The sequence below is a fragment of the Carettochelys insculpta genome, chromosome 22 (assembly GCF_033958435.1).
Source record: "Carettochelys insculpta isolate YL-2023 chromosome 22, ASM3395843v1, whole genome shotgun sequence".
Taxonomy (NCBI): domain Eukaryota; kingdom Metazoa; phylum Chordata; order Testudines; family Carettochelyidae; genus Carettochelys; species Carettochelys insculpta.
In genome coordinates, this window is record NC_134158.1 from 23,650,796 (window position 1) to 23,675,826 (window position 25,031).

General features: G+C 59.7%; 2 protein-coding genes across 6 annotated transcripts in view; one reads left to right on the plus strand and one right to left on the minus strand.

Moving 5' to 3' along the window:
- Positions 1-4,071, minus strand: part of ZC3H4 (zinc finger CCCH-type containing 4) — a 30,380-nt gene extending 26,309 nt beyond the window's left edge. The window contains exon 1 of the mRNA XM_075016647.1: positions 3,868-4,071. Within this exon, the coding sequence (XP_074872748.1) occupies positions 3,868-4,019 (152 nt within the window). The 5' untranslated portion in view covers positions 4,020-4,071. The remainder of the gene's footprint in view (positions 1-3,867) is intronic.
- An 18-nt stretch (positions 4,072-4,089) lies between these two features.
- SAE1 (SUMO1 activating enzyme subunit 1) lies at positions 4,090-24,899 on the plus strand. 5 transcript variants are annotated; one of them, XM_075016648.1, is made up of 9 exons: positions 4,090-4,252; positions 8,652-8,815; positions 12,674-12,847; positions 13,980-14,122; positions 14,613-14,712; positions 17,714-17,819; positions 22,180-22,324; positions 23,718-23,787; positions 24,621-24,899. In XM_075016648.1, the coding sequence occupies exons 1-9, from the start codon at positions 4,096-4,098 to the stop codon at positions 24,711-24,713; spliced, it is 1,152 nt and encodes a 383-aa protein (XP_074872749.1). In that variant the 5' UTR covers positions 4,090-4,095; the 3' UTR covers positions 24,714-24,899. The 5 variants fall into 5 exon arrangements, 4 of the variants coding, with proteins under 4 accessions (XP_074872749.1, XP_074872751.1, XP_074872750.1 ...); XM_075016650.1 differs by lacking the exon at positions 4,090-4,252 and adding an exon at positions 7,845-7,967; XM_075016649.1 differs by lacking the exon at positions 4,090-4,252 and adding an exon at positions 7,845-7,967 and having other exon boundaries at positions 8,704-8,815.
- Positions 24,900-25,031: the final 132 nt, after the last annotated feature.

Genomic DNA, 25,031 nt, shown 5'->3' on the forward strand with positions numbered 1-25,031 from the left:
ACAAAACTATTGAAAAAGTCGCTGATCTGGGCCTGTGATATGCTTTGGCCACTTCTCAAGAAGTACTATAAAGTACTGCTAGACCAAAGAATCAACAACCCTAGCTTGCAAGTGCTGGTATTTTGTGATGCAGCCCTTAGGAAATGAAACAGTATATACTCTATCTTTCAACTTTCCAAGGGATACACTCTTCATTTCCGGTCCTGGCAGGTCACAAAACACCAGGTGATAAGAATTAATCATTCCAAATACAGTTTTGCTTCATTTATCTGTACTCCAATTCTCACCTGAAATTATCAGTGGATATTACAAGAACTGCTAAACCTAGAAATACTTGCTGTGAATCACCTGGAAGTAACCAAAAATATTAACAAACATTTAGGCATGTGTTGAACTTACTACCATTAACAAATGCTACTGATTTCCATGAGCCTGCCCATGGCAGTGAAGTTAAACATGTGCATATGAATTTGCAAGATTGGGGTCAGAGTCCTGAGTGCGAGATTATAGTCATGGAAGAACTGAAAACACAGGGCTGTAATCAGAAGAAAACTGTAAAGACGGACTGTCGCTTCATTTACTAACATTTAAAAACTCCAAAATTTAAATGTTCAATTTGTGAAATATCTCAACAATCGCAAAGACCTTGGCAGTTTATGACCTGTTTCTGATTTTAGAACTTCTATTTCTACGAAGAAACTGCACTGCATTAGTCCAATAAAGGGGAAATCAGTGTAAGACTCTCCCACATCAAATATCTAGTTTCTTGGTTGCTTTTGCCCATTTTAGTTCCTAATGACACTGGATAAAGAAACACCTGATGTCATCAGTCGGTAGTGATTCAAAAAGCCTTTCAGGTTTTGCTTGTGAAAGGATCTACTATAGAGGTGTAAAGATTAACTTTTACTTAAATGATGTTGAACTGAATTAACAAGAGAATTTTATAACAAAAAACATAGCTTTAGCAAATTAGGAGAAATCCATACTGTCAAGTTCCAGATCTCATGAAATGCCAGAGCTAGAAACACCTTAGAAACATTTTCCAGCTCTGACTCTGGTCCACTGACCAAAGCGACAATTCAATCCCTGATTTCATAACACAAGTAAGATGCCGAAGGTAGGATGTGAAGGAGAAAGATCCTATTACAAACCTCCTCTAAACTAAAAGGGATACAGCAGACTTCATATTTGGATGTGTAAGTCCCTCTACAATGCATCAACATTTGCAACAAAAAAATTCTCTAGTCTTCGACAATGGATTATAAGTGTTTGTGCTGTTTCATAACTTATACTTTTAACAAACTTACACAAGTTTCTATTTTTATAGCAGTAGAAGAGTAAACAAGAGGGATATGAAGCAACACAACTTCATGTAAATATACTTGTGCGTGCTTTTAAGAAACTTGTTTTATCCACATAACAAAAATGTAAACTGGATGGAACACTCCAGGACAAGGTGTGGTTTTGTTCAATACAAAGGACAAAAGGAATGACTGAAGATTCTTTTTTTTTTTTTTTTTGTCTTTTCAGGGGGAGGGAATACATGAGCTAATGTATTTCATGTTGTGAGGAACAAACTTATATGAATTTTTCACTACATACACTGGACAAATATGGAAACACAGAAGAAAAACTAGGACACTGTCAAACAGGTTCCATAAAGGGTGTGCTTATACTGTAAATCACTACTTGACTTCCTCAAACTTCTCCAGGTGGCAACTGTAACATTGTGGATGGGGGAGATATGTGATGAGATTTGGGAAACAGTGATTTCTTTTGTCACAATTTTTGCACAGGTGTGTTGGTTACCAAATATTTTAACACGCTTTCTGCTTTATGAGCAGACTTGCATGGTGGGGCAGTCTGCTTGCATTCAACATAATGGAATGAGAATGGAGTTTGCAAACAAAGTAAGGGATCCACATCCTACATCTAGATGGAATCAGGGGACTGAGCCACACGACCTTTCACTCAGGTACACGTACCACTTAAGTGTCACAGCAGACATTTTTGGAGAAAACTGTGTGCTTTTGTGACTTTTTGTTGTTCAGATCTGTGGGATGTGTGAATCTAAAAGTCACGCGAACACAAAGGGGCAGAATCCTGCTTGGTTTGTTACATTTCTTACATGTATTAACTCATTTCTTACATGAAATGTCCAAAACCATGGTCTCAGGACTGTTTTTTTTTGGTGGTGGGGAAAAGAAAGGAAAACATATAATTGAATTATTCAATAAAAGAGAATACTTACCACCCCAAACCCCTGCATCACATGAAATACAGACTCCTTAAAAAGGAAGGCACGCTAATACATACAAGCAGCTCTCTGCAATATATAACTGCCTTCTTAGGGAAGAACTCTCTCTCTCTCTCTCTCTCTCTCTCTCTCTCTCACAAACACACATAATTAAGCTGTTTATTTTGTGCACTGGCTCTACCTTCTCAATGATAGCAAGTACCAACACTAACAAAGGGAACAGCTGCACTTAATGTTTCATTGGCAGGGGAAAGGTGCTTCACACACATCTCTGGAAAAAGAGCGAAGGTTTTTCTGAGGGCCTATAAACCTTTCAGTACCCGGGAAGGCTGGATTCCAGCTGTGGAAGAGAGTCTGTCTATGCAAAGTGGGTAGAGGGAGGGGAACTGCCCAACACATTCCACATCTCCATGCCCCTCATTACACCCCGGATACCTTTCTGCCTGCACTGCACTTGCTAAAGCTCCCCTATAGCCTGCAGAGATTCATGAAGCCACTGAGAACAAAGGGAACATTAATGAGGCCAGTACAGCCTTGCTAGGCTATGGGGTCCAAGGCCTCATTAAGGAGTTCACAAAGCCTTCTCTTAACCCCTCCAAATGCTGGGATACCAGAAGAGTGTCCCCCTTCCCCCAGAGCCTTTCATCCCCACTGGGGTCACCAGCTCTGCTCCCTGCCAAGTCTCTCAAACTACCTCCTCTATTCTCAAAAACATAACCCCTTTCCCACTGCTTGACAGGCCCCCCACCACCAGGATACTGCTGGCAGGCTGACCTCAGTGCCTGTCCTGGGGATAATGCTTTCTCCCTAATGTTGCCTCCCCTGCCCCTGCAATCCAATCCCCTTATGCAGACCCTATTCCCCAGGGCCACTGCCCCAGATAGTCTCTTCCTCCTCTTATCCTGTCCCCAAAGTGGCAAATCCCCCTGTGACCCCTGTTCCCTAGTGTTCTCCCCAGAGGATGCTAACCCCCATGCAGGTCTTACCCATGGACTACCCCCTCCCTATCCACCAGGCTCCTGCACCCCGACTGCGCTCAGGCCATGCCACAGATCCTTCCCAGGATCCTGCCCCCGGCCTCATCTCAGGCCTTGGCCATACTTCGCTCCCCTCTCCTGCCCCATAGCCCCCAGACCCCGCCCCATACCCTGCTCCCCTCTCCTGCCCCTTAGCTCCCCAGGCCCTGGCCGGTACCCGGGTCCCCTCTCCTACCCCATAGCCCCCAGACCCCGCCCCATAGCCTGCTCCCCTCTCCTACCCCATAGCCCCCAGACCCCGCCCCATAGCCTGCTCCCCTCTCCTACCCCATAGCCCCCAGACCCCGCCCCATAGCCTGCTCCCCTCTCCTGCCCCTTGGCTCCCCAGGCCCTGGCCGGTACCCCGGTCCCCTCTCCTGCCCCATGCACCCACCGGCTCCTGCCCCGGGCTCTGCCCCACCCCCCCGGACCCTGCCCCATGGCCCCCCAGGCCCGACCGCCTCAGGCCCGGCCCGTCTCCCGGCTGGCTGCCCGGAGGGCCCCTGCCTCCGTGCCCCCCGCCCCCCCCAAACCTGGTCCGCGGCCGGGCGGACACCCGGACAGCCAGGCGCTCGGGAGAGGCGGTTACTGGACCTTTCGTCCGGGCCGTGGCGGAGGAGCTGCGGCGGCGGGCGGGACGGGCCGCGGCTGCCGCTGTCGTGGCGGTGGCAGGACGGAGATGGGGGGGCGGAGTGCGGGCTGGGGGGGGAGGCGGCGGGGGGGGCACTCGGGCTCTCCACGGCCATGGGGGGCACACGGGGCACAGTCACTGTACGGGGGGGCGCACGGCGCGGCCCCGCGCTCCGCGGCCAGGCACACAAAATGGCGCCCGCCGGGCACGCAGCCGCGCCGAGCCAGCGCCCCGCGCGGAAGGCGGAAACTGCCGGAGATGGCCGAAGCGAGCCGAGCGGGAGCGGAGAAAGCCGAAGGCAGGCGGAGGCAGCCGAGCCCGAGCGGGCGCGGACGGACGCAGCCAAAGGTTGACCCGAGCGGGCGCCGCCGCCGCCGCGCTGCCTCTAGTTCTGGGGGGCCGCGTGAGGGGCCGCCCCCCGCCCAGCCCCCACCCGCGGGGCCCTGCGCCTCCCACATCTGTGGGGCCTTGCCCTCCTCCGAGCGCCCCGCCCCGCTCCACCCCCACCCGCGGGGCCCCGCCCCCCCCGCCGAGCGCCTCGCCCCGCCCCCACCCGCAGGGCCCCGCCCCCCACATCTGTGGGGCCTTGCCCTCCTCCGAGCGCCCCGCCCCGCTCCACCCCCACCCAGGGGGCCCTGCCCCCCACATCTGTGGGGCCTTGCCCTCCTCCGAGCGCCCCGCCCCGCTCCACCCCCACCCGCGGGGCCCCGCCCCCCCCGCCGAGCGCCTCGCCCCGCCCCCACCCGCAGGGCCCCGCCCCCCACATCTGTGGGGCCTTGCCCTCCTCCGACCGCCCCGCCCCGCTCCACCCCCACCCATGGGGCCCCGCCCCCCCGCCGAGCGCCTCGCCCCGCCCCCACCCGCAGGGCCCCGCCCCCCACATCTGTGGGGCCTTGCCCTCCTCCGAGCGCCCCGCCCCCACCCGCGGGGCCCCGCCCCCCGCCGAGCGCCTCGCCCCGCCCCCTCCCGCGGGGCCCTGCCCCCCACATCTGTGGGGCCTTGCCCTCCTCCGAGCGCCCCGCCCCCACCCGCCGGCCCCTGCCCCCCGCCCCGCCCCATTGGTTGGGCTCTGCCCTTCACGAGGTCTGCACGCCGCGGCCCCGTTTGCGGGGCACTGCACCCTCCAGCGCCCAGTTCGGCAGCTCGGACGCGGCCCGGGACCGCGGAGCTGTGGCCGGGCAGGGGTGGTGGGTGACTCCATCCCAAAGGCCCGAGCTGCGCCCCGCTCCGCGGGATGCTTGTGCCCGGGCTCACAGAAGGAGCTGCGGCTCCTTGGCGGGGCGTGTGTCTGTCGCCGCGCTGAGCGGTGTGGGGCAGTGGAGGGCTCAGTCGCAGGGGTCGAGTCGTGTGCTGGGCGCTGAGGGGCGGGGGCGTGTGGGGAGAAGGGCTGTGCTGAGGGGCGGGGGTTGAGGTGGGAGAAGGGCTGTGTGGGGGGCAGGGGCGTGTGGGGGGAAGGGCTGTGCTGGGCGGTGGGGGCGCGTGGGGGGGAAGGGCTGTGCTGAGGGGCGGGGGTTGAGGTGGGAGAAGGGCTGTGTGGGGGGCAGGGGCGTGTGGGGGGAAGGGCTGTGCTGGGCGGTGGGGGCGCGTGGGGGGGAAGGGCTGTGCTGAGGGGCGGGGGTTGAGGTGGGAGAAGGGCTGTGTGGGGGGGCAGGGGCGTGGGGGGGCAGGGCTATGCTGGGTGTTGAGGGGTGGGGGTGTGTGGGGGGAAGGGCTGTGCTGAGGGGCAGGGGTTGAGGTGGGAGAAGGGCTGTGTGGGGGCGGGGGCATGTGGGGGGAAGGGCTATGCTGGGCGGTGGGGGAGCGTGGGGGGAAGGGCTGTGCTGGGCGCTGAGGGGTGGGGGCATGAGAGGGGAAGGGCTGTACTGGGTGGTGGGGGTGTGTGGGGGGAAGGGCTGTGTTGGGCGATGGGGGGAAGGGGGGGTGAGTGGAAGGGCTGTGCTGGGCGCTGAGGGGTGGAGGTGTGTGTGGGGGAAGGGCTGTGCTGGGTGCTGAGGGGTGGGGGTTGAGGTGGGAGAAGGGCTGTGCAGGGGGCGGGGGTGAGGGGGAAGGGCTGTGCTGGGTGATGAGGGGTGGGCGGTGAGAGAGGGCTGTGCTGGGCGGTGGGGGGAAGCGGGGTGAGTGGAAGGGCTGTGCTGGGCGCTGAGGGGTGGAGGTGTGTGTGGGGGAAGGGCTGTGCTGGGTGCTGTGGGGTGGGGGTTGAGGTGGGAGAAGGGCTGTGCAGGGCGCTGGGGGGCGGGGGTGAAGGGGGAATAGCTGTGCTGGGCAGTGAGGGGTGGGGGGGAAGGGCTGTGATGGAGTGGGGTGTGTGGGGGGGAAGGGCTGTGCTGGGGGGTGGGTCCGTGGGGGGGAAGGGCTGTGCTGGGCGCTGAGGGGCCGGGGGTGTGCTGGGGGGTGTGAGGGGAAGGGCTGTGCTGGGGGGTGTGGGGGCTGGGGGGGAAGGGCTGTGATGGGGTGTGGGTGCGTGGGGGGAGAAGGGCTGTGCTGGGTGCTGAGGGGCCGGAGGGTGGTGTGCTGGGGGGCGTGGGGGGAAGGGCTGTGCTGGGGGTGGGGGGGGTGAGGAGGGAGCAGGGCTGTGATGGGTGTAGGTGTGGGGGGAAGGGCTGTCCGGGGGGGGTGGATGTGGGGGGAAGGGCTGTGCTGGGCGCTGAGGGGCCGGGGGAGTGAGGGGGATGAGTGGGTGTGGGGGGAAGGGGTGTGCTGGGCGCTGAGGGGCTGGGGGGGTGAGGGGGATGGGTGGGTGTGGGGGGAAGGGGTGTGCTGGGGGATGGGTGGGTGTGGGGGAAGGGCTGTGCTAGGCGCTGAGGGGCCGGGGGGGTGGGTGGGTGTGGGGGGAAGGGCTGTCCTGGGGGGGTGGATGTGGGGGGAAGGGCTGTGCTGGGCGCTGAGGGGCCGGGGGGGGTGAGGGGGATGGGTGGGTGTGGGGGGAAGGGGTGTGCTGGGCGCTGAGGGGTTGGGGGGGTGAGGGGGATGGGTGGGTGTGGGGGAAGGGCTGTGCTGGGCGCTGAGGGGCCCGGGGGGGTGGGTGGGTGTGGGGGGGAAGGGCTGTCCTGGGGGATGGGTGGGTGTGGGGGAAGGGCTGTGCTGGGCGCTGAGGGGGTGGGTGGGTGTGGGGGGAAGGGCTGTGCTGGGCTCTGAGGGGCCGGGGGGGTGGGTGGGTGTGGGGGGAAGGGCTGTCCTGCGGGGTGGGTGGGTGTGGGGGGAAGGGCTGTGCTGGGCGGTGAGGGGCCGGGGGGGGTGAGGGGGATGGGTGGGTGTGGGGGAAGGGGTGTGCTGGGCGCTGAGGGGTTGGGGGGGTGAGGGGGATGGGTGGGTGTGGGAGAAGGGCTGTGCTGGGCGCTGAGGGGCCGGGGGTGTGTGGGGGAAGGGCTGTGCTGGGCGCTGAGGGGTTGGGGGGGTGGGTGGGTGTGGGGGGAAGGGCTGTGCTGGGCGCTGAGGGGCCGGGGGGGTGGGTGGGTGTGGGGGGAAGGGCTGTGCTGGGCGCTGAGGGGCCGGGGGGGTGGGTGGGTGTGGGGGGAAGGGCTGTGCTGGGCGCTGAGGGGCCGGGGGGGTGGGGGTGGGTGTGGGGGGAAGGGCTGTGCTGGGCGCTGAGGTGCCGGGGGGGTGGGTGGGTGTGGGGGGAAGGGCTGTGCTGGGCGCTGAGGGGCCGGGGGGGTGGGGTGGGTGTGGGGGGAAGGGCTGTGCTGGGCGCTGAGGGGCCCGGGGGGTGGGGGTGGGTGTGGGGGGAAGGGCTGTGCTGGGCGCTGAGGGTGTGGGGAGTGTGGGGGGAAGGGCTGTGCTGGGCGCTGAGGGGTTGGGGGGGTGGGTGGGTGTGGGGGGAAGGGCTGTGCTGGGCGCTGAGGGTGTGGGGGGAAGGGCTGTGCTGGGCGCTGGGTGGGGGCGGGGCTGTGCCGGCGCAGTGCGCACGCCCGGGCCCGACGCTTGGCGCGTGCGCAGTGGGAGGGCGGGCTGCGCGCGGCGGCGGCACGATGGTGGAGCAGGCGGGCGGCGCGGGCGGCATCAGCGAGGAGGAGGCGGCGCAGTACGACCGGCAGATCCGCCTGTGGGGGCTGGAGGCGCAGCGGCGGTGCGCGGGGCGGGGCCGGGGGTGCAGCGGGGCCCACGGGAGGGGCGCAGGGGGGCGAGCTCAGCCGCCCGCCGGGTGTGGGCGGAGCTCTGCGGGTTGGAGCCGTTTCCCGAGCGCGGGGGAGCTGGAGGCGATGACCCAGTTCCGGCGGGTGCCTTGTACCTGCCCTCTGTCTGTCTGCGCTGCTTGTGCCCCGGAGCCCGCTGGGTCCAGTGCTCGGGTCTCAGCCCTTGGGCTCTGCAGTGTGTCCACGGGGCCTTTTCCGCTGCGCTGCCCCTCTGTGCCGTGCGAGCCCCACCCGAGTGGCTGCGTTCAGCCCCACTCTGCTTTCCACCTCCCCAGCATCGCAAGGCCCCTGCCTTCCAGAGGCAGTTGCACCACTGCTGTAGTTCAACATGTTCCTCACCCTGGCTGTGGGAAGCCCAGGCAGCACTTACCCTGCTGTTTCCACACTCTCTCCGGTCCTTGGTGTGGCAGCATGAGCCAGGTCCTGTTTCCTCTACAGGTTTGGAGGTCAGCTTGCAGGTCTAGCTGTGGACCTGTTGGGCAGACCTGGTGCTTTGGGACAGAGCTATCTCTGCCTTTCCTTGCATCATTGGCCTGGAGGGAAGCTGGTGACCAGTGTGGGTTCCTTCCTTGCCACTGTGCGGCTGAGAACACAGAGCTGTTCCTTTCCCCTGCCAGGCCTCCGTTGCTGCCATCTATTCGTTAAGACTGCCCATGCATGTCATTGCAGACTGCGCGCATCCCGGGTGCTGCTGGTTGGTATGAAGGGCCTGGGAGCAGAAGTGGCGAAGAACCTCATCTTGGCAGGGGTCAAAGGCCTGACCATGCTAGACCATCAGCAGGTGGGAGCTCTAGGCTTGTCCCTTCTGTCGTGCCCAGCAGGAGTTCTGAGCACCTGCCCCCTTGCAGACTTCCACCTGAAGCACAGCTGTGAAGAAGCAAGTCGGGGGAGGGGGTTCAGTTCACAGGGGCCCATTAGGCCAGCCTCGCTGCAGGCTGGGGCAGGAAGTGCTTGGCTGGGTCCCTATTGTGGACCATCTTAGACGCACCTCATAAACACAAATGGGTTATGTTCCTGCCTTCCTGTGTGTGTGCCTGGATCTCTGTTTGGGAGCCACAGAGCAGAGATAAGAAGTGACTGTTGGAGATCCAGTGTGGGTTGATTTAAATCAAGGTGATTTCAGTCACCAAAACCAACAATTGATTGGCGCCAAGTTATGAGGAAAAGCGCTCGAGCACATTTCATTTTGCAGGAAGCCCCATGGACCTCCCTGGCAGCTCAGCTCTTTGAGAACACAAGTGCAGGGTGGGTTCCTTGGGAGAAGCTGAGTTATGCTAAAGTAAAACAGGGACTAGACTTACAGCTGCTCCTTAAGGACTGTGGCTGTGACATTCCAAATAAGCGGCATGTATTATGTAGTACAAAATAAGAAAATGACACTCAGTGGCAACTGGCAACTCTAGATTTCTCTCACTGCAGCTTTCTGTTTAGTATAATTTATTGATCGATTCTAAACCTCATTAATTAATCCTTGGGTTTGTCTACACGACCTCCCTACGTCGAAGGGAAGATGGTAAGTAGGGTGTCGGGAGCTTATTAATGAAGTGCTGTGGTGCATACACAGCACTTCATTAAGCTAATTCTCCCCCGTGGCTACTCCGAAGTGTTAAACTTCTAAGTGCCGGCTCGCATAGGGAGGTAGCATAGATGCAGCCCTTACGTCCTGTTTAACTAGCTAAGCTAAACCTTTTTTTCCTAGCAGCATCCAACACAGGAAACAGCTTGGGAGTTTACTCTTTAAAAGCACAGAGAGTGTCTTGAAGAATGAGGCACTGCACAGTGAATTATTTCAGTTTCTACCCTGTTGATGCACTCCACCCTAGCCACATCTTTATCCGTGTCATTTTCTGCCCACAGTCAGGTTTCCTTATGATGGTTCATGCTTGCAGCTAGGCCCTGTGGCATTGTCTTACCCTGCCTATGCTTGACACGTTTTTCTTTTACCCAGGGAACAAATTTCTTCAAAATATCCCTAGGTGGTCTCTTTCTTATGCCCAGAAGTTGTGATGGACTTCCTGTGGCAAAACTGTGGGGTAACATAGTAGGGATGCTAACTGGTTAACCAGTGGGGGCTTGAGCAGCCTGGGAATGCTGTGGCCAGAGGCGCTGCAACCCAGGGGGTGCAAGCCCCATGAACTGTGGTGGGGTGGAGTGCTCCAACATGGCCAGGTGAGAGCAGGCCTTCCTGTTTAATCAGTTAATGGGTTGAACTTAACATTTAACCAGGTAACTAAACAGGCTTTTCCATCCCTAGAGCATAGGACGCTTTTTCCTTCCAGAACAAAGCGAGCAGTCCTGTAGCACCTGACAGCCGAACCATTTTATTTATTAGGTCATAAGCTTTCATTTTACCAGATTGTGGAGCAGTTCTCGTAATCTGAATTGGGTCTTACCCGCCTAATAGACTGGTTAGGCTGTGAAGTGCTAAGGACTGCTTGTTTTGTTTGGCAAAGATACAGACGAACACGGCTAGCTCTCTGAGATTTCTCCTTGCTAGTGCACTCCACTGTTCCTTTCTGTGCTGCTTTTGCTATCTCCAGTCTATTGTCTCACTGGGTTTAAGACTTTCTTCTTAGCTAAGTCCTCTGCAGAGCTTGGCCAGGGTCTGCCACCACAGCACGGAACAAAAACAAACCTGTCCAGCCTGTACCTTCCTTTGCATGTATTACTTTTCAGTTTGCTGAGAAGCAGAAAATGAAAGCCCAGAACTTTTAAGCCGCAAGAGCTGGTAGTTAGGCTGGACACTAGGGCCGTGTCTACACTAGCCCCAAACTTCGAAATGGCCACACAAATGGCCATTTCGAAGTTTACTAATGAAGCGCTGACATGCATATTCAGCGCTTCATTAGCATGCGGGCGGCTGCGGCACTTCGAAATTGATGTGCCTTGCTGCCGCGCGGCTCGTCCCGACGGGGCTCCTTTTCGAAAGGACCCTGCCTACTTCGAAGTCCCCTTATTCCCATCAGTAGGCATCCTTCAGTCTGCATAGATCCATAGTCTATGCAGACTGAAGGATGCCTATTGATGGGAATAAGGGGACTTCGAAGTAGGCGGGGTCCTTTCGAAAAGGAGCCCCGTTGTGACGAGACGCGCCAATTTTGAAGTGCCACGGTCGCCCGCATGCTAATGAAGCGCTGAATATGCATTTCAGTGCTTCATTAGTAAACTTCGAAATGGCCATTTGTGTGGCCATTTCGAAGTTTGGGGCTAGTGTAGACGTAGCCTAGAGCCAGTAATTCATTGTCATGAGACTGCTTGTAATGTGATTTAGTTGTAACTTGTCTTCTTAAATGAGAAATTTAGTATTTTATTGATTTAAAAAATCAATTTTATTTTAATCATCAATTTTTATGCACCCTGCCAAGAACTCACGGGAAGTGTGTGGCAGGTCTGGGATGGAACTCAGGAGCCCTCATTGCATGTGCTGAGGTGCCTTGCCTATGGAACAAGGCAATCTTGAAAGTGCTGTTAGCCTAGGGGCATGCCCATGGGGGAGCTGAGACAATCCTCACCAGTGCCCCAGGCCCCACCCCTCCCCTGCTCTGCCCCTTACCCCTTTTTTGCAGCATTAGATTGGGAGATACCTGCAGTCTGAGGTTGTGTGTGGTGGCCACACCAGCAGGGGGTTCCCCTACTTCATCCCTAGGATGGCTGGGATGGCCATTGCAGGGCCTCCAAAAATGTGGAGCCCGGAGCCACTGCCCTACCTGGTGCTGTGGCTGGGATGGTTCTGCCTAGGGGCTTACCAGTCCCACATCAGCTGGCTTGGAAGTAACTGCTTTAGTTGGAGGTGGGGCAGTTGCTGCCCTGTCTTGGCCTTTAGCACCCACAGGAGCTGACATCCCTTCTGGAGCTGGAGCTCAGCTCCAGCTGCTCTCGTTGCTCTTGCTTGGGGCTGCCGGGGCTCACAGGGGTGTCTGCCATGCAGTCTGTGGCAGACTGGCCAAAGGAGACAAGGGCTCCCCTGAAGTGGGTGTGTAGAATGCAAACAGGCCGGGTGGCGAAGGGACACCCTTCCTGCACTGAGAAGGGCGCCTAAGACACGTAGAGTCCATGGTCAGTGCGGAGCTGGAGCTACTAGTCAGCACAGCAGCCAGTGTAGCGTCATCCCTTTGCCACACAGCTTGTGACTCCTCGTGCAGTCACTAGCATCCAGCAGAAGGTGGAGCTCTTGGCTTCAGAACTGCTCCTTGCTAAGGCATGGAGCTGGGCAGGAAAGTGAATGGAGGGACAGGGAGGCTTCCCCTTGGATCTGCTGCATGCGCCCTGGCAGGGCTCTTTTGTAGGGTGCTAGAATGGGTCAGTGTTGCTCCGCGTGCAGCCAGGGCTCCACGGGGGTGACTGCCCGGGTACGTCAGCCTGGCTCTTGCTGTGTAAGGGCAGCTCCTGCTGGTTGGAATTATGTCATTGAGCCTTTAGGCCAGCCCTTTCCTTCCTGCCCCATAACTTTACTGCGCTCCCTAGGAGCTTTGGGTGAGTACTTCAGTGCCTGTGTGATGAACCCAAAGCCCTGGGAGCTGGTTCCTTGCAGGCCCGTGTCCCCACTTGTGATAAGTACCCTGCGGTGTTCTTGCTTTTCGGGGTTCTGGGAATCGCCAACAGTTCAGTGATGGATTGATTTTTATTCACTCTGCGCCAGGTGTCAAAGGAGGACACAAGAGCTCAGTTTCTGATACCTGTGGGCTCTGTGGGTCGCAACAGAGCTGAAGCATCTTTGGAACGGGCTCAAAACCTCAACCCCATGGTAGAGGTGAGAGCCGACCCAGAGAACATCGAAAGCAAAGCCGAAGATTTCTTTGCTCAGTTTGATGCTGTAAGTGGCAGATGAGGTGGGGTGTTGGGTACATGCTTCCTTGGGCAATTAATTAGTTGCCTTAAAAACTGATGTAACTAAACTTGTGTGAATCCTGAGTAGATGCTTAACTTGATGTGAAACTGGTTGTGGTGTTAGCTGGTGCCTGTACGTTTCCAGGCGAAAGCTAAGCCAACAAACCAGGTTTAAATCAATGTAAACACGGTCCTGCAAGAACTTGTTTAAAACCTGTTTAACTAAACTGGGTTCAAATAGTATCTGTATTACTCTGATGCACCAGTGTGTGTACAGCATGGCTGTGGGAGTCTTTGTACCACTGGCTTCCTGTTTGCATGTCCTCGGGGTTTTGACTGGTTTGCTTTATTTTCTGGCTCCATTAGCCTGGCCTCAGCATTGCCAGCACTGCAGGAAAACGTTCAGATAAAAACTTTCTTGGAAATTGTAACCCTATTATCATCACAGGTGAGCGTCATGACTGAGGCTGGTTCAGTCCATTTCCCTGGTTGTAGATTACTTCCTTCACACGCCACTCACCCCAAGCAAAAAAAACCGGTTCCTGTGAGACTGAACCCTGTGTCCCCTGGCTTGGTCTGTGGTTGCTTGGCTGAAGGGCTGTGATTGTGCACTGGTTTTGGCAGGGTGACTAGCTGTTTGTAAACAACCTCTGCTTCTGCTCTGGTCTGCCTCTAGTCTGCTCAGCTGGAAGACTGGGAGGCGAGAACAAGGAATTGCTTAGCCAGGAGGCCTGCCCAGGGGAGCTGTTGTGACACAGGCAGGATGTGATGTGCACTGCTGGTCCGTTGCCCTGTGTGGCAAGCCCTGCATTTCAGTGACATGACATGTGCCAGTGTTTGGCTTTGTTGCCAAGAGGAAGCTGGAATCTCCTTATTCTCCCTGGAGCCGCGGCCGTTGGAATGAGCAGCCATCGTGGCTGGGAGAGATGGTGCACACAGCACTGCTCTGTGGCTGGTCCCTGCCCATGTGCCGCCAGTGCCCAGTGGGGACAGGCTGGGCTCCCCGCTTCTGGGGAACCAGTCATCCTGCCGAGTCTCAAAGGGGTCAGGAGACATGCAGCGTGGGCTGCTCCCGTCCGTGGGGGCGGGGATGACTCTGGTGCTTGTGCTCCTCCCAGGTCTGCCTGACGTGCTGCTCCCGCTGCGTCATGGTGAAGGTGGATCAGATTTGCCATGAGAAAGGCATCAAGTTCTTCACTGGAGATGTCTTTGGCTACTACGGCTACATGTTTGCCAACCTGGGTGCGCACGAGTTTGTGGAGTAAGTCTGCCTCTGGGGCAGGGGAGCAGCCGGCAGGGCCCTCGCACACAAGGGACCCGGCAGCCGGCGAAGGCTCCTTTGTAACATGCTAGGTGCGCAAAAGGGGGCTGCTCTGCATGCTGGGATCTCTGCTTGCTGCCACGCTCAGGCTGCAGGGAAGGCACAGCTGTGTACTGGGCAGGGCAAGCTCAGTAACCCAAGCAGTCGTCAGTGTGCTGGGGGCACCCGTGTTGGAAGCGGCTGTGATTGTGGTCATGGAGTTGTGTGAATGTCAGCCAGTGAGGCTCTTCTGCGAGCCATGCACAGATCGTCTGCTTCGGGGCAGGCAGGTGTCCTCTTTGCGCCTCCGCTTCCCGCCAGCAGACCCGGCGCATGTCAAAGCTGAGCCACAGCAGGCTCTGCCCATGTGGATTCTCCTGGTGTGGGTTCTGAGTCCGGCTTCCCTCTGCCAGGGAGCTGCTGCAGTCAATCTCTCTCCGTCTCTCTGCAGAGAGAAGACCAAGGTGAGCAAAGCCAGTCAGGGAGTGGAAGATGGGCCCGAAACCAAAAAAGCCAAGCTTGAGTCAGCAGAGACGACTATGGTGAAAAAGGTGCGTGGAACTGCCCCTGCTGGCCACTGTAGGGCACCTGCCGTACAGGGAGATGTCAGGCCGGTGTCTCAGTGGGTCCCCCAGCAGAGGCACCTGGTGCACAGGACAGACGATGTTGCATTGCTCGGATGGGCCGTGAGCGGGTTGTTGTGTTCCAGTGTCTTCCCATGGGCGGTGTAGCTCCTAGCTCCACTTCCATCTGCTGCTCGTGAGCCCTTGGCCTAGGTCTGCATCCTGCCTCCAGCTAAGCCAAGCTCTAGAGAGCACCTCGCGGCCGCGCAGGGCTGTGGCAGCCCAGCATGCCAGCGCCTGAGCCACCCTTTTCAAATGACAGGCTTGTTTGTCGGTGACTCTGCTCCTTTCTTAGAGCCAGAGCCCGAGGCCTGCGGGGGCGCTGCCCTGTGCTGACCAAAGGCGGCCCGTTGGCTGGAGCTGTGAGTGGAAGTCATGGGCAGTGCCACTACAGATGGGGGTCAGGGGCGGGTGTTGATAGAGGGAGGTTCATCCCCGTGTGAGCCTCCTCCTAGCCAGTGGTGGTGTTGAATTCCCCAGCTCTGTGTGAGTGTGCGCCCTCAGGCAGGCTACTGCGAAGCCAGGCTCAAGGTGCCATACATGGTGATCTTGGCCTGGCCTCCGCACAGGCCAGCGGCTGTGCGCGCTGACAGGCAGGGTACTGAGTTGGTTCTGTCTAAATTCTGCCTCTGGGCTACTAGCTTGTTGGATGAGTTAGGCCCCCTCTACCCTTCCCGCACCACCCCCAGCTCCCACGGCCGGGAAGGGATTTTTACCCAATATTTGGACGGGTGCAGCCCCTGGCGTAGGGACGGTTGGACTGCTGTAGGTTGTTCCCCTCCTGTCTGGGAGCAGCCGCGCTGGTGTGCCTCGCATCCTGCCCTGCTGTGACTGGACCAGTGCACCTGGGGTGTGTAGCCAAGCAGTCAGCTCCCAGCCAAAGCTGCCTTGTTGCTGCTGCCAACTGCTTACGACGCCCCGTGCAAACAGGAGGCTGGCTTGTGGCAGGTGGGCGGGAGGGGAGGCAGAGCCTTTCACATGGAAATACTTGGGCTGGGGCATTACTCTGCAGGCAGTGAGTGGAAATCCCCTGGCATTGTGTGACTGTGAGGAGAACGGCCTTTTGTGTCCCTTTCGGCTTGTTGGGTGTTAGGTGCAGCTCGGCCCTGCGCTACTCCCCAGCTGCTGCTGCAGGCCAGCTGTCCTCCTCCCCCAGTGGACTGGGGCTGGGATTCCGATCCCGAGCCGGTCAGGGATTCCTGCGGAGCGTTGCCAGCATGCCAGTGCCTGGGGAGGGGCTCCTTGAGGGCTTAGGGCTCTGGAGTGCAGCCTGTGCCTCCCTGCTGGCATGGCTGCACGTTGCCCAGCCCCCAGCGCTGGGTTGAGCTGGCTGCAGACTCTGGGTTACTGCGGGACAGCTTCACAGTGACGCACAGCCCTGGGCTTGTTGAGGCAAGGCCGCTGCTCTTGTCTGAAGGGGCGTTCGTCCTTGGCTTTCCTTGAGGGGCTCCTGCCCCCCACTGGAGTGGGGATGGGTTTGCCTCTGTCGCTCTGCTCCTGTTCCTCTCACTGCTGCGAGTCTGAAAGCAGCCAGGCTGGAAGGGTTGGTGCCCTGCCCTGCCCTGCCGGAGAAATGGGAGTGCCATGGCCATGCATTTCCTGCGTGTAACCAGGCGCCGTGCAGGGAGGCGCAAGGCCGTGGAGATCAGCTGTGGGAAGCCATGTCCCAGGGAGTCTCCAGCCGCTGAGCCTTTGGACGACCTTTGTGGGAAGCTGGTCTCTAGCGTAGCCAGGGGCTGTGGACGGGACACGGGCGCTCGCACTGGAGGGGCTTAGCAGCCCCTTAGAATCTCCGAGAAGAGATGGTGGTAACTGACGCCCTTGGGCTGTGGGGTGGGGCTGGACTCCCCTGCCCTCTTCTTCCAGATGGGAGCTGTGCTGACTCTTAACCCGGACCCCTGGGGATGGGGCTGAACTCCCACGAGTGGGTCTCACCATTAATCCACCCGCCTGAAGCCTGGTCTCTGTGTCCTGGGAGCTGATTCTCCAGGGTTGGCTAACCCTGCGGACTGGCAGTTCGCACAGCAATTGTAGGGGGCTAGAGTCAGGCCCAGCATGAGGAGCCCTCTGCCAGACCTGCTTGCCGCCCAGGCTCTGGGCTCGGTGCTCCTGCAGACTACTGAGGGGCTTGGGCAGCACAGCCACAGAGGGAGGCCACCCTACAAGCAGCTCCTCATGTTTCCAAGGTCTGCCAGCATCCCTCCCCCAGGCTAGGCTGTGGGTTCAATCCAGCTGTGGCAGTGCTGAGTCTGGTGCTCAGGGCTGGCTGCTCTCTGGGAGTCAGTGGCACTGGCTGGGTCTGCACTCTGGCCCGAGCTGAAGCACAGAGCTGGGGGGTGGAATCTGCTGGCCCCCAAGGGGGACAAGACTGGCCTCTGTTCCCTTAACCAGGGCTCGATGTGCAGACGTGTCTCTGTCAGTGTCCGTCCTCCCTCCCTCCCGCCCCAGGCCCCAGCTGCGCTGGCCTGGCCCGGCCCAGCACATTGGCCTTCTGCCCAGCCCCCAGGTGGGCCCCGCTTGCTGTGCCCAACGGGAAGAGGGGCTCACTCTCCCCGGGGCCAGCTGGAGGGGGCAGAGGTCCTTGTCAAACCTGCACAGGGGCTGTGGGATGAGGAGCAGCCCTCTGCAGCGTGGCAGGGAGGCAGGACTCGCCCGGCCTTCGACTGGACTCTCGGCAGTGTAAATGCCCCCGCGGTGGGGATTGGCTGGTGTACGCCACCGAGGATCGGCGATGGCGCGGAACAGACAGCGCTGTTCTGCGCACGCTGCTCCCTAGGTGCAGATGCCCCCCAGGCTCTCTCCTGCTGTTTGACGGGCAGCGCCCTCCCCCTCTCCTGCTGGCGCTCCCATTGCAGCGGGTGGTGTCCTGCCTCTCTGCCGCTAGCTGTCCCAGGGCACCGCCCATCTCACACTGGCTCTCCCGTTGCAGCGGGCGATGTTCTGCCAGCTGAAGGAGGCGCTGGCAGTCGACTGGCACAGTGAGAAGGCGAAGGCAGCCCTGAAGCGCACTGCCCCAGACTACTTCCTGCTTCAGGGTAAGGGACATCTGGGAGGCCTCAGGCTTGCACTCCCCCAGGAGGGGTGGGGTTGGGGGCCAGGCCAGTCCCCCACTCTGTGCCTCCGTTTCCCATCCTCACGGTAAGGAGGCCATATGTCTGCTCTCAGGGAGGTGAGGTGGGGGTGGGGCTTTGAGGCTTTGTTCTGCATAGCAAGGTAAGAATGGCCCAGCGGGGGCAGAGCACAGGTCTGTCTAAGTCCAGGGGTTCCCAGACTTTTCAGCATCATGCCCCACTTTTAATTTATGAGACCCTCACGCCCCCCTGCCTCTTCTTTACCATCATCCAACCCCCTTTAACCAAAAATTCAATTCATAATTTAAAATAACGTTTTTATATCGTTTGTGTTTATTTAAAATTAACAATAACCCCAAATAGTTTTACTTGGCGCACAAATTTAATAAAAATGTAATTTAACATCAGAAACAGCAGAAACCAAACGAACTCAATGTGAAGGATGACACTGCGTTTTTTTCACAAGCTGGGAAATCCTGGGTTTGAAAGATGAAAGTGCGCAACGCAAATCATTTTTGACGTCCAGTCGATTTCTTTGTTTCGTTTTCAATGTGAGTATATTTACAAAAATGGAAGAACAATACATAGCGCTTCTGCCCCAACTTTCAGGGACATTGGGAAATATTTTTTCGAAAACCCTCCAAGCTTGTTTTCAGAATTTTTTGCACTTGAATCATATTTTGCGTGCTTGTTCTTGCAATACTTCTAGCAATGTTTCGGCATCAGTATTGAACAGATTGCTTACTAATTGAGTGGGGTTGCCGGAAAAGTTGCTTGGAAGATAGCAGACTCAGTGGAGCTGTGCCACCCTGCCCTGAGCCAAATGCCAGAGCCTTAGTGCCCTGCCCACCCCGCCCAGCCCTGGGGCCCTCTTAACCTCCTGCTGGACCTTGACCCCTGCTGGACTGACACCAGCCCAGCCCCATGCTGGACATGGCCTAGGCCCCATGGGCACCAGCTCTGCCCCAAATGGGCTGCCGACATGGCCCCAGAGCTGCAGGTGTGGCCCAGGCCCTGCAGAAACCAGCTGCAGCCCTGGCTGGGGTGCCAGACAGTGTGCTGGACCCATCTCAGACTGGAGGCCAAGTATGGACCAGCCAGGCTAACGGCACAGCCCCCAACTTGCAGATGCCTGGTGCAGCCCCAGCTGGCCAGCTTCCCGAGCCCTGTGCCGGCCTCCCACCCACCTGATCCCTGCACTGCCAGAGCTGCCCTCCCGTCTGCCCGCCAGCCGTTGGGGCCAGTTGCCTGCTTGCCCGCCAGCCGCTGGGGCCAGGGCCTAGCCGCCAGCCTGCCTGCCGCCCGAGCTGCCCACCCAAATAGCAGGTCAGCCGCCTGAGCCCTTCATTGCTGGAGCCGGCCACCTACTTGCCAGCCCAAGCCAGGGCCAGCTGCCAGAGCCCCTCCCTCCCCCAAAGCCAGGCACCATCAGCCCCCCCACTCTTGCCTCATCTTCTTCCCCTCCCCTGAGCCAGGCTCCCCCAGCCCCACATCTAACTCTGTCCTCCTCCCTACCCACACTTCTTTGCAGGATGCAGCTAGCTCCACATGGGTCTTTGGTGGCAGCCTGCTTTTTGCAGCAGCTGCACCAGGTCGCCCACATAAAATAGCAGGGGCTGAGACCTGGAAGCAAAGGCTGGTTCTTTGGGTCGCCTCACCCGCCCCCCTCCGGAATTTCGTCACGCCCCCCAGATTGGGAAACCACAGCGTAGCCCAGTCTTCTCTCGTCTGACAGTGGCTGATGCCAGGTGCCCAGAGGGGATGAGCAGAGCAGGCACTCGCTGAGTGACCCTGCCCTGTTCCCCACTGCCAGCCCTGCCCAGCCTGGCTAACCGCCATGGATGGTCCTGCCCTCCAAGGATTTCTCTCCCTCTCCTTAGAGCCTTGTTGTAATCTTGGCTTTCTCACCACCCTTGGGCAAGGCGTTCCACAGGTTGGCTCTGTGTTGGGGTTAAAAATAAGTTCTTTGGCTGGTTGTAAACCTTTTGCCCATTAATTTCTTGAGGTGACCCTAGTTCTTGTATTACGGGAAGGAATAAAGAACTTTTCTTTCTTCACTTTCTCCACGCCAGTCGTGATCTTGTAGATCTCTGGGGTATCGTCTTTTCCAGTCGTATTCACCTCTCCTCGTAAGGAACAGCTGCCATGCCCCAGTCATCCTTGTTGCCCTTTCCTGAACTTTTCCTTGTACCAGGATATCTTTGTGGAGAGGAGATGACCACATCTGCATGCAGTGTTCACGTAGCCTGGCTCTCCCACCATGCGGCGCTCCTCCTGGGGAGAGGGCTCTTCCCACAGAAAGCTGCTTCTGCATACTCCTGGCTTGCTTGGACCTTTGCACCAGGTTGGGAGCCAGCTCTGCCTGGGGTCTCTGCCCAGCGCAGGCCTGGCGAGCGTGCCTGTCAGTGCCAGGGGCCCCGCTCAGCCGCGCAAGCAGGCGGCACTTCCTGTGGCAGGAGCTGGTTTTGATTTATTGGCTTTGTGGTTAATGTGAGCTTCCCATAACAGCAGTGAGCTAAAAATACCCGGGCGAGTGTGGAAACAGCCCCGCTCCCCAGAGCGGATGCACCCTGCCAGCTGGGAGGGGCCGGCCTGGCCCCAGCGTGTGGTTTGCCCGCTGTGCGCCGCACTCGGGCGCTAGGGCCTGCACGAGCTGCAATCTCGGTGAAGCCTCAGTGAGTACCCGCTCAGCATCTGCCTGCGAGTTGGGCTGTGAGCACCTGCCCACGCCTGGCAGGGCCCACTTCCCTCCCCACAGTCCAGAGGGTAAATACAAACTGATGCTCACTGCAGGCTGGGGACATGCTCCTCAGGTGTCCAGGCCGCGCACCTCTCCAGCTGCTTGCCTGGGCTCCCCCTGGGGAGGAGGTGTTGGAGTTCTGGAGCTCCGCACTGCCTTGCTGCGGTCCCCAGGCTGGCCTGTTCCCTCCAGAGCTTGGCAACTGCTCCTGGGGCTGCAGAGCCAGCCCTGCCTGCTCATCCAATGCTGGGCCCTTGGCTCAGGCTGCCAGGGGCGTGGGAAGGGCCTGTCGTTGTCCTGCTGGCTGGTAGGCGCACTTGGCATCTCAAGGCGTTCCTGCCTGTGATCGGTTCCCAGCCATGCCCGACTTTCCCCAGTGGCGGGAGGCAACAAGTGGCTGTCCTGGCAGCGAGTGGGTTGCGGCCCCTGATCCCAGCTCTGCTGAGCCCTGGTTGCCCAGGGTGGGGGTGGGGGATGTTAGTGGTGGCCTGGGCTCTGGCTCCCAGGGGAGGTGTGTGGGGCAGGGCGGGTTAATGGTGGCTGGGGCCCTGGCTCTCCAGGTAGGGGGCAGTGACTAGTGGCGGCCTGTCTCCCTGGGTGTTTCCTGCTCTGCTGGCTGTGGCAGGCTGTGGAGTGCTGACTCTCCCAAAATCGCCACTCCTGTTGGTGTTGCTGTAAGTCATCGTAGACCCGCTGGGCCTCTTGGCTGCTTTCCTGGCAGCCCTCAGGACCCTGCTGGATGTGGCGGGGAGGTAACTGCCTGATGCCAGCCTGCCCCTCGCTAGCACCCAGGCAGGCAGGCAGGCAGGCGGCTCGGCTGCTGGCCATGCTCTCTGCCCTTCCTGGAGCTGCTCACTGGTGGGTTGGGAGCCACCTCCCCCAGCTCCAGCAAGATGGATGGCAGGGCCTTGCTTGTCCCTGGGCTCTACTCACCTGAGCTAACGGCTCCACCTAAAGGAGCAGGCCTTGGGGCTTCAGCCTTGGGCATTATGAACAGCGACAGGCCAGGGCCGGGTGCGGAGAGAGACTGAGCTGCTGGAGCTGCGGCCGCCGGGAGTGACCACGGGGCTGGGACAGGCCAGGTGAGGCATGAGGCTGCTGTGGGGCTTTGTTCTGGGGCAGCCTCGCCTTGTGTCATCAGAACCAGGCCGTGGGGAGCCCCAGCCAGGCCCTGATTTACAGACTGGGCATATGGCAAGCCAGTCCCTGCCCTGTGCTCAGGTCCCTGGGCAGGGCCTTTTGCTATGTCTCCTTGAAGTGGGGTTTGCTGTCTGTGCATGGGCAGGGCCACCTGAGACCGGGGTCCCGCGTGCCTGGCACAAGTTTGCAGACGGTGCTCTCTGGCCTGTCCAAAGGGGTCAGACGGGGAAGATGTGCTGGGAATAGACCCCAGGCCTCAGACTGGTGCTCTGCCTGCCCCGGCCTGGGGCGTGTGCGGGCCTGAGCTAGTGCCCAGCTAGTGTGTGCAGTGGTGCGCTGTAGGCTGTACTGGTCCTGCACCCCCATGTTCAGACCCCCGCCCTGTGACCAGAGACGGTGACCCTGGGCTGGGCCGGGGGTCAGGCGTGTGATTTCTCCCTGCAGTGCTGCTGAAGTTCCGGACAGATGCCGGCAGAGACCCGCTGCCCGAGCGCTACGCACAAGACTCAGCGCTGCTGCTGCAGATCCGCAATGAGGTGCTGGCTGCCTTGGGCGTCGGTGCCCATCTGCTGCCCGACGACTTCGTCAGGTGCGCTCGGTCTCGGGCTGGGGCGGCTGCTCGCCCCCACGCTGGGGCCGTTCAGTTCCTTGCCGTGCTGGGTGTTCCTCACCGCCGGTGCAGTGGTAAATGGGAGCAGAGCAGGGCCCATTGGCATCCCTTGTGGGGCTGGAGCAGGCATGTGCCTCTGGGTTTGACTAGACGGGGCTGGTAGACAGCCCCCTGGCTCCATGGGGTGGGTTGGCCTCTGGCCTGCAACTGCAGAGACTCCTGGGGAATGGAGTTGCCTTTCCTGGACGGGCAGAGCGACAGCTGCAGCCTTCTGTGAGGTGTCTCCTACCTGCACTGGGCTGGGCCCTGAGGTCAGCCTGTGGCCCAGTGCGTGAAGCCAGCTTTGCAGGGGCCATTAATCAGCGTCTGCAGGTCTGTATCGCTGTGTGGGGTGAGTGCAGAGCCTCCCAGCTGCGCCTGGCTGGGCTCTGTGGGCTGGTGCGTTCAGCCCTGACGGGGCGGCTGGGAAAGCCTGGCTCCCCCAGGCTGTGCGCGACCCTGTGCCTACAGCTCCGTGCTGCCTTGGGAGACCCTCCGGCTGTCTGCAGCAAGTCACGGTGCTGAATGGAGACCCGGCCGCCTTTCTGTGGGGCCTCTCGTGAGGCCCCCAGGCTGGGTTTTGGACCAGGGCAGCGAAGCTCCAGTCATTCTCGAGCGCCTGGGAGACCTGGGGTGGGGGAGGGAGACAGGGCGGGTGCAGTAGATTTCCCCTCCCCCCATGAAGTAGGGAGCAGGGTTGGGAGCTGCCAGTGGGGGGACCTGTGACTCTGCTGCCCCTTGCGCGTGGGCTGGAAAGAGCCGCTCTGCGCCCCCCAATTCATTTCAGCCTGAGCGTCCCGCCCGCCTACATGCTGCCACACGCTGCCCTGGGCCGCGGGGGCCGCCGTGCGCGGCAGGAATGGTGGGAATGCGCCCTGAGCAGGGCGGAGGATTCTGGCCCTATTTTTAGAAGGGTTGCGTGCAGCATTGAGTGGCCAGGCTGAGCTGTATGTGTGGCTGCTCGGTGCTCACCCTGGAGCCTCCTCGCAGTGGGAGATGTCTTGGGCCCACTCTGCTGGCCCCTCCCCTGGCCAATTGTCCTCTCTCAGGCCCTGACAGATCATCTTGGGAGTCAGGCCAGTGTGCACAGGTTGTTCTGTAAGTGCTGCCTGGGGTATCCAGCAGCCCTGTGCCTTCTGCACCCCAAAACAGGGGGGTGTTGGCGTGTCTGTAGAGCCCTCTCCAGAAGGGCTGTCCCAGGCCCGCTTGGCAACAGTCGCCCATCACATCCTCTCTGCTCGGCCTGGGCTGGGCTGTCCGTCGCGTCTCTGGTTGGCCAGGGCCGGCAGCCAGAGTCATGCTGGTGCTGACCTGACCTGTTTCTTCCTGCTAGCTACTGCTTCTCTGAAATGGCTCCTGTCTGCGCGGTGCTCGGCGGAGTCCTTGGACAAGAGGTCGTCAAGGTAATGACGAGGCCCAGCTGTCCGAGCTGGGGGTGCATCCGTGGAGGGGGACCTCTCCTGTCGTCGGCCGTGCTGGGTCCTTGTGGAGGCCCTGTGCCCTGGTTCCCAGCTGCCTGTTGCTCTCCCCCAGCAGGGAGTCCCGATCATTCTTGGGTGTGTCTGGAATCCCTGTCTGGCTTGGCTGGGAATCTCAGGGCCCTTTGCTCAGCCCAGCCAGTTGGGCTCCCTCCCTTGTCCAGACCCCCGAGTGCTGCCCTCCCCCAGCAGCCTTAGCTGTGTCTGTCCTGGCTGAGCCTGGGCTGTGCTGCTGCTTGGGGGCTCTGGCTTCCTGCTCCCTCCGCTGCCCTGCCGGTGGCTGGAGCCAGGAGCACCTGGGGAGGGTGCAGTGAAGCTGGCGCAGGTGGGGCTCCAGACCAGCCCCTGATGTAGGGCGGACGGCTCCCTGCCTCTCCTGAGGGCTGCTTGCAGCCCAGCTCCAGGGGCCCCTTGCTGGGCTTGGGCTCTGCTTTCCCTGCCAGACTGAGGGCAGTGTGCAGCCCTGGCTGAGGGGGGCACTGCAGCCCCAGCTGGACAGCCCTGGTTGGCCCTGCACACACTGGCTGCTACCCTGGTGTCCGGGGGAACAGCCACTGCCCCAGGGCTGAGCATAACCCTGCTGGGGGGTGGGGCTTGGCAAGTGTCTCCTGGCTGGTGCTGCTCCACCCCTGAGCTGCTCATCACTTGCCCATGACAACTTGTAGCCAGGTTGGGGACTGCTTCCCTCCCCAGCTGCCCGTTCCTGAAGCTGGAGGATTCCTATGCCCTGGCTGTAACAATGCCCCCTTCTCCTCCAGGCTCTGTCCCAGCGGGATCCACCCCACAACAACTTCTTCTTCTTCGACGGCGTCAAGGGGAACGGGGTGGTGGAGTGCCTAGGTCTCCACTGAGCTGGGCACTGCCTGCTGCTGGAGTGCCCACAGAGTCCAGCCTGCTGGGGTGTGCCTCGTTTCCAGCCAGAGCAGGCCTGGCCCTGCGGGGCTGCAGATGTCCCTCGTCACAGAGCCTGTGCCAGAGCGAGGGAGAGTGATCCCTCGCTACCGTCTCCTGGGTTCCTCATTAAACTCTGCTTCCCAGCCTGTCTTCTGTTGCTGCAGCCCTTGTGGGCTGGGTCCTGCAACCAGGCAGGCTGCCCTGTGCTCTTCTCAGAGCCTGGCCTGGGGGTGCACATGGCGCTGGCTCTGTGCCCCCAGGCAGTGCCCAAGGCC

Excerpts from the sequence above, each read along its gene's own strand:
- SAE1 (XM_075016648.1), top strand. The coding sequence starts at position 4,096 with ATGGCGCCCGCCGGGCACGCAGCCGCGCCGAGCCAGCGCCCCGCGCGG. Across the intron at positions 12,848-13,979 it reads TCTTTGCTCAGTTTGATGCT|GTCTGCCTGACGTGCTGCTC; the intron begins GTAAGTGGCAGA and ends TGCTCCTCCCAG. Across the intron at positions 23,788-24,620 it reads TTGGACAAGAGGTCGTCAAG|GCTCTGTCCCAGCGGGATCC; the intron begins GTAATGACGAGG and ends CTTCTCCTCCAG.